Source organism: Cryptomeria japonica, chromosome 2 (assembly GCF_030272615.1).
Source record: "Cryptomeria japonica chromosome 2, Sugi_1.0, whole genome shotgun sequence".
Classification (NCBI taxonomy): Eukaryota; Viridiplantae; Streptophyta; class Pinopsida; order Cupressales; family Cupressaceae; genus Cryptomeria; species Cryptomeria japonica.
In genome coordinates, this window is record NC_081406.1 from 202955855 (window position 1) to 202968764 (window position 12910).

The 12910-nt window shown below is 33.4% G+C and overlaps 1 protein-coding gene across 1 annotated transcript in view; it reads right to left on the reverse strand.

The window, feature by feature from the left end:
• Positions 1 to 12910, reverse strand: part of LOC131046319 (uncharacterized) — a 94457-nt gene that overhangs the window by 26524 nt on the left and 55023 nt on the right. The window contains exons 5-9 of the mRNA XM_059213843.1: positions 6969 to 7046; positions 6438 to 6536; positions 6116 to 6308; positions 5516 to 5925; positions 5216 to 5422 (exon numbers count right to left, since the gene is read on the reverse strand). Coding sequence (XP_059069826.1) covers positions 5216 to 5422; positions 5516 to 5925; positions 6116 to 6308; positions 6438 to 6536; positions 6969 to 7046 — 987 coding nt within the window. The remainder of the gene's footprint in view (positions 1 to 5215; positions 5423 to 5515; positions 5926 to 6115; positions 6309 to 6437; positions 6537 to 6968; positions 7047 to 12910) is intronic.

Sequence of the window (12910 nt, forward strand, 5' to 3'; positions counted from 1 at the left end):
TTCCTGAAAAATTTGCTACTATTTTGGTCATATCCTCTCTATTAAAAAAGATAAGAATGTAAGGATTAAATTTTTGGAAACATATTTGAACTATCTTTCATTCAAGACTGATTTTGTGAGATTTGGTTGAGTTTTATGCATTTGGTGGGCATTTTTTTCTGAAACCCTTGGTTCAAGGGCTGAATGAGCGTTTCGATGAAATCTACACATTTCACTATTGAAAAATCCTAAAAATTGGTGGAATAGTATATAGGGAGGTAATAAAGATGATTTTTCTTCTGTTTTTTCAGGGGACAACTTTTGGATCATGTTTGAGGCATTGAACGCCTAACATCTTCATGTGTTAGGTTGTGAGAGCATGGATATGGTGAATTATTTCGAGTTTGGGGTCAAAACATGGTGTGGGATTGAAAAATGTGTGAAATATATTTTTCCTTGATATTTTCTCATTGTTAGAAGTGGATTTGTGTGTGGGTAAGTTGTTTTTGAGGCTCTTGGTGTTTAAAAGAGACCTAATTGTGCACTTGAAACCCTGCTACAGTCAGAATTTGATCCCATTGTTCCAAAGTAACCCATAGTGATTTTGAAACATGTTGTGTAACTCAAAAAAGGGTATCTGAAAAAATTTTTGGTTTATTTCCGTGGCTTGGGGTTGAGGAGTTAAGGTAAAAAAACTAGTCAAGTGGAGCTAGTAGGCCTAGTGCCTTGTGTGAAGGAAGTGTTCCCATTGGTGGTTCCCAATCAATGCCAAGTGTTGGAATGGTTTGTGTGGGGTCTCCTAAGTATTCTGAATATGCCAATATTAGTGTCTTCAAGAAATTCAAGTCTTAACCCTTTGCTGTCCTAAAAAAATCATTTTGCCATGGATGTGGGGTAACTAGGTTTAGCAACTTTGGAGAGTTTGGAAGCCAAAGGTCTTGTAACCTTGTAATATCTTTTGTTGGATGTAAATCCATTCTATTTGCCTCTGCATCATGATTTAATTGTATTGGTAGTTGAGATCCATTCTTCTTGATGTAAAATGGTTGATGTATATGTAATGGGAGATGATATAGTAGGTAAACATATTGATATATCTTGTTGTATCTTGGATATTGTTTATTAATGAAATTGGTTCTATGGATATGCATTTAGTGCTATGTGAATGTCTATGATGATTAAGGAAATGGATTAGTAATGTGGTAGTTAGCATTAGAAATGAAATAAGTGATTGGGATTAGGAACATTTGGAATTGGTGCTTTAAAATGAATCTAAGAGGTTATTGGCATTCACACTATTAGAAATGGAATCATGATATATAGTCTAGTAAACAATCTTATATATGCATGAGAAGAGATAATGATAGTTGAGTTAAAATGCATTAGATGATGGTGGTAAGCATGATGATGTTATGCTTATGATGGTATATTATTGATGTGATTATTCTCTATGGATAGATTAGGTAATGGCATTGAGATACCCTAGGGAAGATTAATTATAGAGCGTTGAACACAAGATGCCACTAAGAGGGGGGGGTGGTTTCCAAACTTTTCCCTTTTCAATCCTAAGTGTGTATACTAGTTAGTAGATCTAAAATAAAGTAGACATACCAGTTAGATGGGAGGATAACACAAATGCCACTACACATAAAAGGGACATCAAATAACACCAGATGTACGAGGAAAACCCAAGATGGGAAAAACCTTGGTGAGAAGTGTTGCTGGAGTCTACTACTCCAATCCAGCCTTACAATGAAAACCTTAGTTACAACACTTAGGGCACCAACCCAAGGAGTACCACTCCTTCTTTAGGGCACCAACCCAAGGAGTACCAACCCCTAATTTTAGGGCACCAACTCCTACACCGAGCTCCAACTCAGTGATTACAAGATCATATAATAAATACAAAAGTTATCTTCATGTTACAAAATAAATTTGTAACTCTCATGTATGTCTCTCCACCGGTTCACCTCTACACAGATCTCTGTCAGTTCTCTACTCACCTTCTCTCTGTTGCACCCTTATCTTCTGTTGCAACTCACTCTCTACAACAACCTTACTAGTTCAGCCTCTACTTCTTCTTTGTCAGTTTTTCTCTCTACCGGTTCTCCAACCTCTCTATCACACTGCTGCTGGACACCACCACTCTTCTTCACATAGTCAAATATCTAGTATCTGATACCTGTCGGTTATCAGCAAATCGGATCTTCACCTCAATCTTTTGTGGCTCTTCTTTGTTGGTTCAATCCCCACTAATTTACTCTTCTGTCAAACTCAATGACAGTCTACTGATTGTCTCACTCTCGCCAGTTAGACCCTTCACACCGGTTCTCCCTCACACGCTCAATCTCTTATAAGATTGATATTGAGAACTTGATTGATTGGCTTTCTTCACTAGCCTTCCTCTGTCATGCAGTAGCGCAAACTACATCTTAGGCTCATACTCTTATAGCCATATTTTCTTGCTTAAACGTGAGTTCAAACATTTGTATGCTAGGGTTTTTGCCATGCACTGAATCTGCATCCGATCTGATCTCTAATCATCATGAAATATCATATCCAATCTGATATCATGTCCTTGATCGTTGTTCAACACTCAATCAATGAGTATTGCCCAACTATTTACCTTGTGAACCATGTCTTCTCTCTTTAGTCATCCGTAGCATGATTTTTGGCCTTTTGTCTGATCAATCACGTGCGTGATGTGGTTTCCTTCACCCTCTTTGATCTCCAAGATTAGTCTATACTGGATCTCTATTGTTTCCTCGATCTTAAGCCACAATCCTCTACCTTCATTCCTCAAGCTTTGCAGTCGCTATAAATGTTGGACCAATTGCCAACAACTTCATCTACACACCACACCGACCTATGCATATATTCCATTTCACGTCCACGTGGCCCCTTTGTTGACATCCACCTTTGCTAAGTCTTCTATGTCGGTCTAGACAAGATCACCAACCAAAAACACAATTGGGTTTATTTATCGGTTCACAAACCCTGTCGGTTATACCCTAACCGGTCAACCTTCAACCTTGCACTCTTCATTCAATAGACCGGTTCACCTATCAATTGGTTTGTCAAAGTGACAAACATATCTTTCCTTCTCTGTACTGGCAACTCATTATGTCTAACCGACTGATGTAGTGCATATCTGTGATCTCATGCACCTAAGGCAACTTAGAATTTCACCAGTTTATCTGGTGTGAGCCTTCAACCACTTGGCTTTAACTCTTTTGTCTTATCTCCGAGGACTATGATGAATTCCATGCATAATAGGATATAAGCTTCACTTACCAGTGGGAGTGGATCCTTGTCATCTGCATCCGACATTGCACCAATGTGGCTTCCCCGTTTGAGCATGCATATCTTCAAACAGACACGTATGATCTGGTTGGGTACATTCACTGTCAATCATCTCTTCATTTGGTGACTATATTCTTTATCTGGTGGGAGTCCTATTGTTTCACATCCACACAACATACTGATGGGCTGTACATACTTCTCCTCTGGTGTTGATGTGATTTTTGTAACATTGTCCCTCTTCATCACAAACAACAACCCAACATCTTGCTCTCTTGTTGGTTGGCAACTATGCACTACCAACATGTCACTTACCAGTCTACAGTCCTTATGTCTTCAACACAAGTCAACACTAACTTGTGTACCGTTGACTCCAATGGCCATTATGCTAGATGGCCTTCTCTTCCTTACCGGTGACCTGCTATGCTAGTTGACATCAATGGCACCATTTCCAGTGTTCATCAACGACAACACTACTTAATCTCCCATACCAGTTGCCATCCTATACCGGTTGACATCAATGCCAACATAGAGTTGTATTCACTTCTGCTTGCATATAGTACTTTGGTGAATATGTTCATGATAGTTAATCATTTGCCTTGTTAATGGATGTTAAATGCATATGAGTAGCTAGTTGTATATGTTACATTAGTAGATATCTTTTTTTTTAAATCTCTATTTGCATATTAGATGGTTCGTTTCTCTAGGGTATTTTGGCGAGCATTACACCCCCCTCTCAATATTCCGGACCATTCAACCATTCAACTAGTTGTACTATATAAGACATAAGCTAAAAATAATCACACACTATTTTCAATGCTTTTACTCATTTGGGGTCATATCGATATAAAAAAATGGTCCCAAGGAGCGAAATTGAAAAATAAGATGATTGGTGAAAGAATAATCTCAATATCTTATATAGTTTAAAAATATCAAAGTTTTTGTCATGAGCAAGTTATGTAATGAAGCTTAAAACTCAAAAGTAAAGACCTTAGAGGCCCTATAAAGGTTTGAAATCTAGACAAACTAATATTTGATGTATTTGTTGTTGTAGATCTCTTCGCGAATTTTCCAATGATATGATATAATAGTGAATCAGATACTTGAGTAAAAAGTTATAGCTCCTCGAAGTTGTGCCACCAAAACTCAAGTTTCAATGAAATTTCACCTGGGTGGGAAAAATTAATAGATGGATCACTAGGCACCAAAAAAGAAGAAAAGTTACACTTTACAAAACATTCTAAGGTGGTTATAGGTGCTATATAAATGGGTGAACGAGGGTTATAGAGGACAAATCTTGTAGTGTAGATTGTGGCTCTTGTTTGCAGATTTATGTAATAAAAAAGCCCATGTAGCAGAAGCATGTTATTTTCTAAATGTTGTAATTCATTTCCTTGAGATAATACAAGGCATGTGTTTCTTTCTTGCATTTTCTAGTTATTTCTCTATTGTTATTGTGCGTTTGGGTTTGTAAGGGGAATATGAAATTGTAGTATAAAATTATGTTCCAAGTTCTATATAGCATTTTATATGTCTCGACGAATTTTAAAGTGGTCGTACCTTTTCAACAAAAATATCAAATAGGATAGAAGACATATATAATGAAAATCCATTAAAGATATTGAAAATTTTTCATGACATTTCTTGATTATTTAAGCCCCTTCAATAAATATATGTATAATTTCCTTTCACAATAATCTAATATATAAAAATAATAGATATGTACAATATTTTTGTAAATAGTTAAAATATATGTATGCCTTTTTAATGGGACTTATTTATAATAAAATTATATTTTTTATATGATTAAGTTATATTAAAATTATTCGTTGGGATTTGAAAATGTTAAAATGTATTTGGTAAATCAAGTAAAGAATTTTGTGGAATATGATTTTTTAAATATTTATAATTACATATTTTATGTTTCAAAATATACTCTAGTCCATATTGGTATCGAGTATATCAAAGTCCCAAAAGTAAATGCTGGAAACAAAGATAATAATATATACACATAAGCCCTCCAAGAATGGCTACTTTGATGCATGGCTCGAACTTCTACTACAAATGTAGACACGGTACTCATGCACCCTAAAAAACCAAGTTGAAGGCCTTCTATCACAAATTTCCAAGTATGATCCTTAACCTGCAATAAAGAAATTTTGAGTTTAATGTAATAGTATAGTGGATAGAAAAAAATAAACTAGTATAGGAAAATAATTTTAAAATAATGTTGTACCACTAGATGAATTGTTGATAAAGTGGCCATCATAATGCTTGCCATGAGATTTGTAATTAATGTTCCCAATGGAAGCCATTTTAAGTTCTTTTGTGCTCCAATTCCTCGGCCATTAAGGCGTGCCATAAACCATCTTATCCACACTCCAAATGGTCCAACTATACAAGCTATCCATATTTTTTTCTTATGGTGGGATGTAAAATCAAACACTAATAAAACAAAGCTTCCTCCCCAGAATATTCCAGTGATGAACATAAGCACGATAAAACCATATAAGTGAAATTGGTTGTATTCATTAGATGAGATCCATTTCAATAAAAAATGTTTCTTCTTGAATTTATTATGAATATACTCAATTAAATTTGCAGATTCAATCCCTAGTATAAGTGACATTTGAGAGAGCTCCATTCCTGTCAAAATAATACCTTATTATATGAGTAGTTCAATAATTGGATTCTTTCTATTAAAAATAAAATTAAGAAATGTATATATAGGAATAAACTTAAATATACACAGTTATTTATAAAATTACTTTATGATGAGGAAAAATGTTATTTCAAATCTTCGTGGTGTAAAGATTTTATTACTTTTATATCTTACCTAAAAGAAGACCAATAATTCCAGTTACCCAATGTCTTTCAGTTGTTAAGTTTACTATTTCTTGAATCCAAGATGTAAAAGTAGTAATGCTCCCCATCAATCCCGTTGATAATCCAATGGCCAATGCTTCAGAGAGAAAATAAATTTTAGTTTTGAAAACAACTCCAACCCATCCCATGAAAAAGCTTCCAACCTATCATCAAAGAGTAACTAATCATTAATCAAAATATAGTAAATAAATATTACCTCTAGCAAGTTGTAATGTCAATAAAGGATAAGTATATTATGTTGTTTTAAGAAACAAAAAAGATAAAGTCCTTACCATATTTGAAGGAAGATTAATATATAGAGCACTGTGATGATTTGTCACATTGGCTATATCTGGTCCAAATAAGATTTGTAATGCATACCTTATGAAGATCTACACTCACATATATGTAACTATTTCAATATGAATTATAATGATTTTTATAGTACACAAGTTTTAATCATATAACTTTAGATCTTATATTAAGATTATTTTTGCATACTTAAAAATGTGTATTTAATCTTTTTAGAACATTAAATCGATGTCATAAAAAAATATTGCATCTTGTATCCCAACTAAAATAGAGCTATATTAGTACATTTTATAAGGTGGTGATGTATGAGGTTATTATATATTATTCTTAAGTTAAAAAATACTCTATTTTTATTCCATATTTGTAACATAAAATATATAAGTTTATTCATTTTTCTTCATAGATAGAGATGAGAAATATATATAAGCAAATAATGCATTTGACAAATAGGGAAAATGATCTCATTTATTTATGATATGCAAAAAAGTATAGATATAGATATTCAACCTTACCCCAACAATTCCAAATATCGCTAGATGAGAAAGGATCAATATATATTCCATGAATCGTGAGCATTCCCCTTGATTAACCTGTCAATGTAATCACTTAATTTTTTTATTAGTAATATGTATAATATTTAAAATTATAATTCCATTTCTAAAAGTTATATAGAAATTTTTAAAAACTAAAGAGGGCCAATTGTAATATGTTAAAATTTCTCAATAAAAAATACTGTTTAAGGGCCATAGATATCCTATGATCATAATATTATCATCTTATAAAGAAAAAACTACATATAAAAGTTGTAGAGAAATTGTTAAAAACTATAGAAGACCAATTGTAATATGTTAAAATCTCTCAATAAAAAGAGTTGTTGAAGCCATAGATATCCTTTGATCATACTATTATCATCTTATAAAGAAAAAAATGCATATAAACATTTAAATTTAATGCATAATCGAATTCATTAATAAGGTTATTTCTTAATTACAAAATCCATTGTAATGCTCTAGTAGAAACTAAGATATTTGTTTAAAAGGGGTTTGAAAATAATATAATATAGTAAGTTTTTAAGAGAAAAATATCAAGAATTAAAAGCATGAAGTTTCTACAATCCATAATAACAACCAAAATCAAATTTTTAGATTAAAATTATAAACAATTAAATCTAGAAATCTGTAATTAACATTGAGATTCTCATGATAATGAATGGATTGACCCTCTTATATTATATAATAACTATAGATATAAGAAATAAAATGAACATTACAATAATGACTATAACGTATTAAATTTAATCTTTAAATATAAATAAAAATAGTTTCTCTACAATAATAGAAATATTATAAAAACTTTTATGATTAATAAATTAATAGGAAATAAAATAAGTGGCTGTAACGATAACTGGCTAGCTCTAAGGTTAGTATGAACTTAAATTTTGATGGGGCCTCCAAAGGCAAAACAAGTGTTGTATGTGATAGATACATAATCAAGGATTCTTAAGGAGTCTTTCTTTAGATAGGGTATAGATTCTCAAGTAACAAAATAAATAATGAAGTGGAGATGGAAGCCCTTTTTCATGGTATTTAGGCTAATTCTAAGGTTATTAGGAAATTGAGGTGAAAAATGATTCACATTATATTATTGTTAAAAAATAATATTATTAGCGGTCATACCCTTATAACACTTATTTATTGTTCCAATACAAGGTTATTAAATTTGATATATATTATATGCTTCATTAGGTGTATCCCATTTAAAATAACTATTATATTATTCGATATTTATAAATAGTAGTTTTGAATAGGTGTGATTAATACCCCTTTAGATATTTTTCCATCCCTTCTATATTTAAGGAGGTTCTCTATGATTGAGAGTAGGTAAGAATTAGAGTTTGTACACAAGACTATAAAAAGCCTATGTAAGTGAGGAGAAGTGATATCCCCAAGTTCTAATTATATTTTCATATAGACAATGATGCGGGTGTTTAATTATTAAAATGGTGTTTTAAGGGGCTTCCTGCCTGAAATGGTTTGCCCATGTATTTTTTATGTAATATTTTAAATCTACATATCTTGTAATTTTTTAATTTTTTCTTTATTTTTTATAATGACTAGTAATCTAAGTGTTGCTATTTACTAGGTTGTCATTAGTTTTATGCCCAAAGTCATTCTATATACACTAGTCGGTTAATACTACCGAAAATTTCAGTCGGTAAATACCAAGGCCACCGATGTTGGTTACAGAAGAAAGAGTTGATACACACCGAGCTATGAACTGAGACATATGCAGAATGTCTATCGAGTAAGGTTTATATTTTTACCGAGCAACAAAGAAGGTATACCGAGTTAATCTGAACAGAGTGAAAACGTGTTACCAGATTCAATGAACCTGGACACTCATGTGAAACGTGTTACATAATTTGAGAAGATGAAACCATTACTACATTGGAAATTGCATTTAAAGATTTTGTATGATTTTGAGGTAGAATATCCAATGAAATGATTTCTACGTTTATTCATTCAATAAAACATGTTTGTATGATCGAAGCATGAACAAATCATCATCTCAGAGATCTATATAAACATAATGATTTGAGTACATGAACATAAGGTGACATGTAAGGTCAATCAAGAGAAGAGAGATGAAGGAATGATTAAGTCAAGCATGAAGGAATAAGATTGACAGAGATAATCACAAGTTATCGAGAAGGTTTCAGAGAATAGTTTAAGGAACAAAGAATACAAAAGTGTTTACCGAGGAATGCTATGAGCAAGGTAATTTTATATTGAGCACATAGAGTCTGCTATAACATTTTAGATGTGAAGTTGCAGATATTTTGTAAAGATTTTGATTGAAATTTTAAGTTGTAATAGAAACCTTTAACAGGGTAAAAGACTCTAATAAAGTCTATAAATTGTAAAGCCTTTAACCAGGTACAACATTTTGTGGAAGTGTTTGTAAAATCCTTTAGCAAGGTAGATCTAAAGATCTTTATACTCCTAACAAGGTAAGCTATCAGAAATGGCTAAACATGTAGCTCTAACCTAGCAATCTTGATTACTGCAGTAGTGAAGTTGTGGGTGCCATCCCCACCGCAGTTTTTCTCTCTCACCAAGAGTTTCTGCGTGACCAAAAATCATTGTGTTATGGAGTGATATTTTGTTGTATGTTATCTTTATGATTATGTTTCAGTATTTTATATCTTTGAGATCAGCAATACATAGTTTGCGTTTATCAGTAAAACTATTTTTTAAGAAAAGTTTTGAAGTACTGATTCACCCCTCCCCTCTCAGTACATTAGCCTTCCAAGTAAGACCTAACAATTGGTATCAGAGCTATATTCTTGGTAAAGGGTCTAACAGCCTAAAGAGAAAGATCCTATCAATGGAAGGCTATAAACAATCTCGCAAGATTGTGAATCTTCAAGAAGAATTGGATCATGCTAATCAAATGATTGCAGATATGCAGAGGCAAATGCAGAGATCACTGAAAGTCAGAAGAAGGTTGTCTGATGATTTACAAGACTCACAAGAGTTGGTGGAACAAATTGAGACATCATCTGAGAACAGCATATTAGAAGAATCTGAAGAAATGATTGCAGAACTGAAAGAAAATAACAAAGCACTTAATGAACAGCTAAAAGCAATGAGAAGGGAACATGAGTATTTTAGCACACAGATGACTAAAAATCTTGATGCATTGAGAACAGCTGAAGATAATAAGCGAATTATAGAAGGAGAAAAATAACAGCTAGAAGCAATGGTGACTGCAAAGAATGATGAAATATCAAGGATGACTATAGTTCAACATAATCTATCTGATCAATTGGACTATGCACATCATGAAGCTACTCAAAAGGAAAATGAGAACCAAGCATTGAAACTTGAAATATCAAGATTGACCAATGAACTGGAAGCAAAAAAGAAGTCAAAAGAAACTTTGAGGAAAATCCATGAAGCATAAAAAATGTTGGATGGGCAACTGAATATGAGAAAACCCAACAAAAATGTAGGACTCGGTTACAAAGGAAACAACTCTACCGAGAAAGGGATCAACACTACCAAGAAAGGAGAATCATCCAAGCAAGCTGGAAACAAAGAGAACATCAAGGACAAGAAGCCTATTTGCAACTACTGTGGAAAACAAGGACATACTGCCAACGTTTGCCGGATCAGAAAAGGTAAGCAACCGGATGTTACTAGGTTTTATGGTTATTGTTACAATTGCAATAAGTATGGTCACACATCTAAGCAATGTAGAACAAAGTCTATCAACAACTATCAGAAGGCAAAATACAAAGGGTTTTGCAAAAATTGCAATAGATATGGACACAATACCGAGAAATGTTGGTTTAAGCAGAAAAACTATATGAGGGCTCCACACCGAGCAAACACTAGAAGCTACCGAACTAACACAAATTTCAATCGACAATATACTTCAGTACCATGGGATTACAATACAAGAATTTGGTGTGAATGTTGTGGAAGATATGGACATATAAGTGCAAACTGTATGATAAGGTTTGGAATGAACAACCGGAGATCATGGAGAAGTCCATGAATGACATGTTTTCATTGTCACAAAGTTGGACACATAGCTACTGCAGAGACCAATCGAGAGGAGATACTGAGGAGATAAGAAGCAAATTGCAGAAATTTTGGAAAAAGAAGGAAAATGTGTCAACTAATGAAGGAAGCACCTTACCTATCGAGTTAGGTGCATCTACTTCAGATTAGTCAATGAAGGTATGGAGGGACTGCATTCTCAAAGGTTATATCTTAACAGTTCCTATGTATTTGTGCACTTAAATTCAAAATCTGCATAGCTAAGATGCAATAGAAAGTTCAAAAAATTGTCTTGTCTTTTGGTTTACCAAGGAAGTCGGTAAAACTAGTAAGCCTGTCTAGTCGGTAAAAAGCTAATAAGAGAGTTAGTTGGTAAAGGGAAACCAAGTGCATTTAATGCCTATTATACCTAACTGCACAAATCCCGATAAAGTCAAAAGGAGGTATTAAAAGTATTGAGCGCAGTCATTTTCCAATTACCAGTTTTCAAAGAGCAAAGCAGAGCGAATCTAAAGGCGATCAAACATTTCTAGAGCGAATTCAAGGTATTTAGCAAATCTAAAACCACATTTTCAGCAGTTGACCGATCAAGTCAAGTTGTGAATATTTGCGTTGAAATCATTTTCTGGTTATTTGAAACCCTAAGCTATTTCGTAAGTAGAATTTCAATTTGTAATGGCCCCCAAAGTTTAAAAACCTGTTGTAGTAGAAACTATTGAGAAGCCTACACTGAAATACACCTTACCTCCCAAAGTGGCTTCTGAACCCGATGAGAAAACTGCATTTTCTCTTATTCTGGATAGGGTTCTGTTGATTGAAGATGTTAGATTTTATACCAAGTGCAGAGTTGATGAGCTAGGTCACACTGAGATTAAGGATATGTATGATAAATTATGCACCAATGGAAATCTAGATAGCAAGTTTGAGCATATCAAAATCAAGGGATTAATCGAAGCCCTAACCTATCCTCGAGTCTTCAAACCCCAATGGGTGAAATTTGTCTTGAGCTGAGTACATGACGATTTTATGTGGCTAGAGGAACAACCTTTCAAGATCACCAAGGAGATTATTCACATAATAACTGGATACCCTATATTTGACCATGCCTGAGCACAGAAAATGATTTCACAGAAGGAATTGATAACATTAACAGGTGTTGAATCTGATAGGAGAGGTTTTAAGTTGAACAATGTGACAGATGCAAAATTTAATTTTGCTATTAGAGTTATTGGTTATTGTTTCTTCCAGTTGGCAAAAGAAAATAGTGTACCGTGTGCAGCTGTAGATTTGGCCTATAAAATTGTTTAAAAAGGTATGCAAATTGATTTATGTGAAGTGTTGTTGAAGAATCTTTTTGAAAATCTAAATACAATAAGGAAACCAAAGAGGAATAATATTGCTAACACACTAAAGTTTGGGTCACTCCTAGTGTGTATGTTCTTCTATTTTCAAAAATTATTTCCATCAGTCGGTAACGTTGTTCGGGAATTACACCAACCTATCACCCATCAAATAAATGATTTCATCAATCAGCTAGGTGATAATTTCAATATGATAATGGTTGACTACTTCAACAAATTCCAGGAAAAGATGCATAGCAGGTATAGGATTCCACCTCGGCTAGTGGAAAAATACAAGGATACTATATGTTTTGAATTGGATACAGACTACTATTATGTCAATGCAGTAGAACCCAAGACTCAATCATTACCGCCTATGGGTTATGAGATAGATTTTGACATTGCTCAATAGCAAATAGATGCCTTTTTAGCACTTCCAAGGCATGCTACCGAGAAAAGATATGGCACCTATGAAGAGGTGAAAGAAAAAGTAAAAATGAGCATAGTTGTACCGAAGGTTGCCAAAAAAACCACCAGAATGATCAA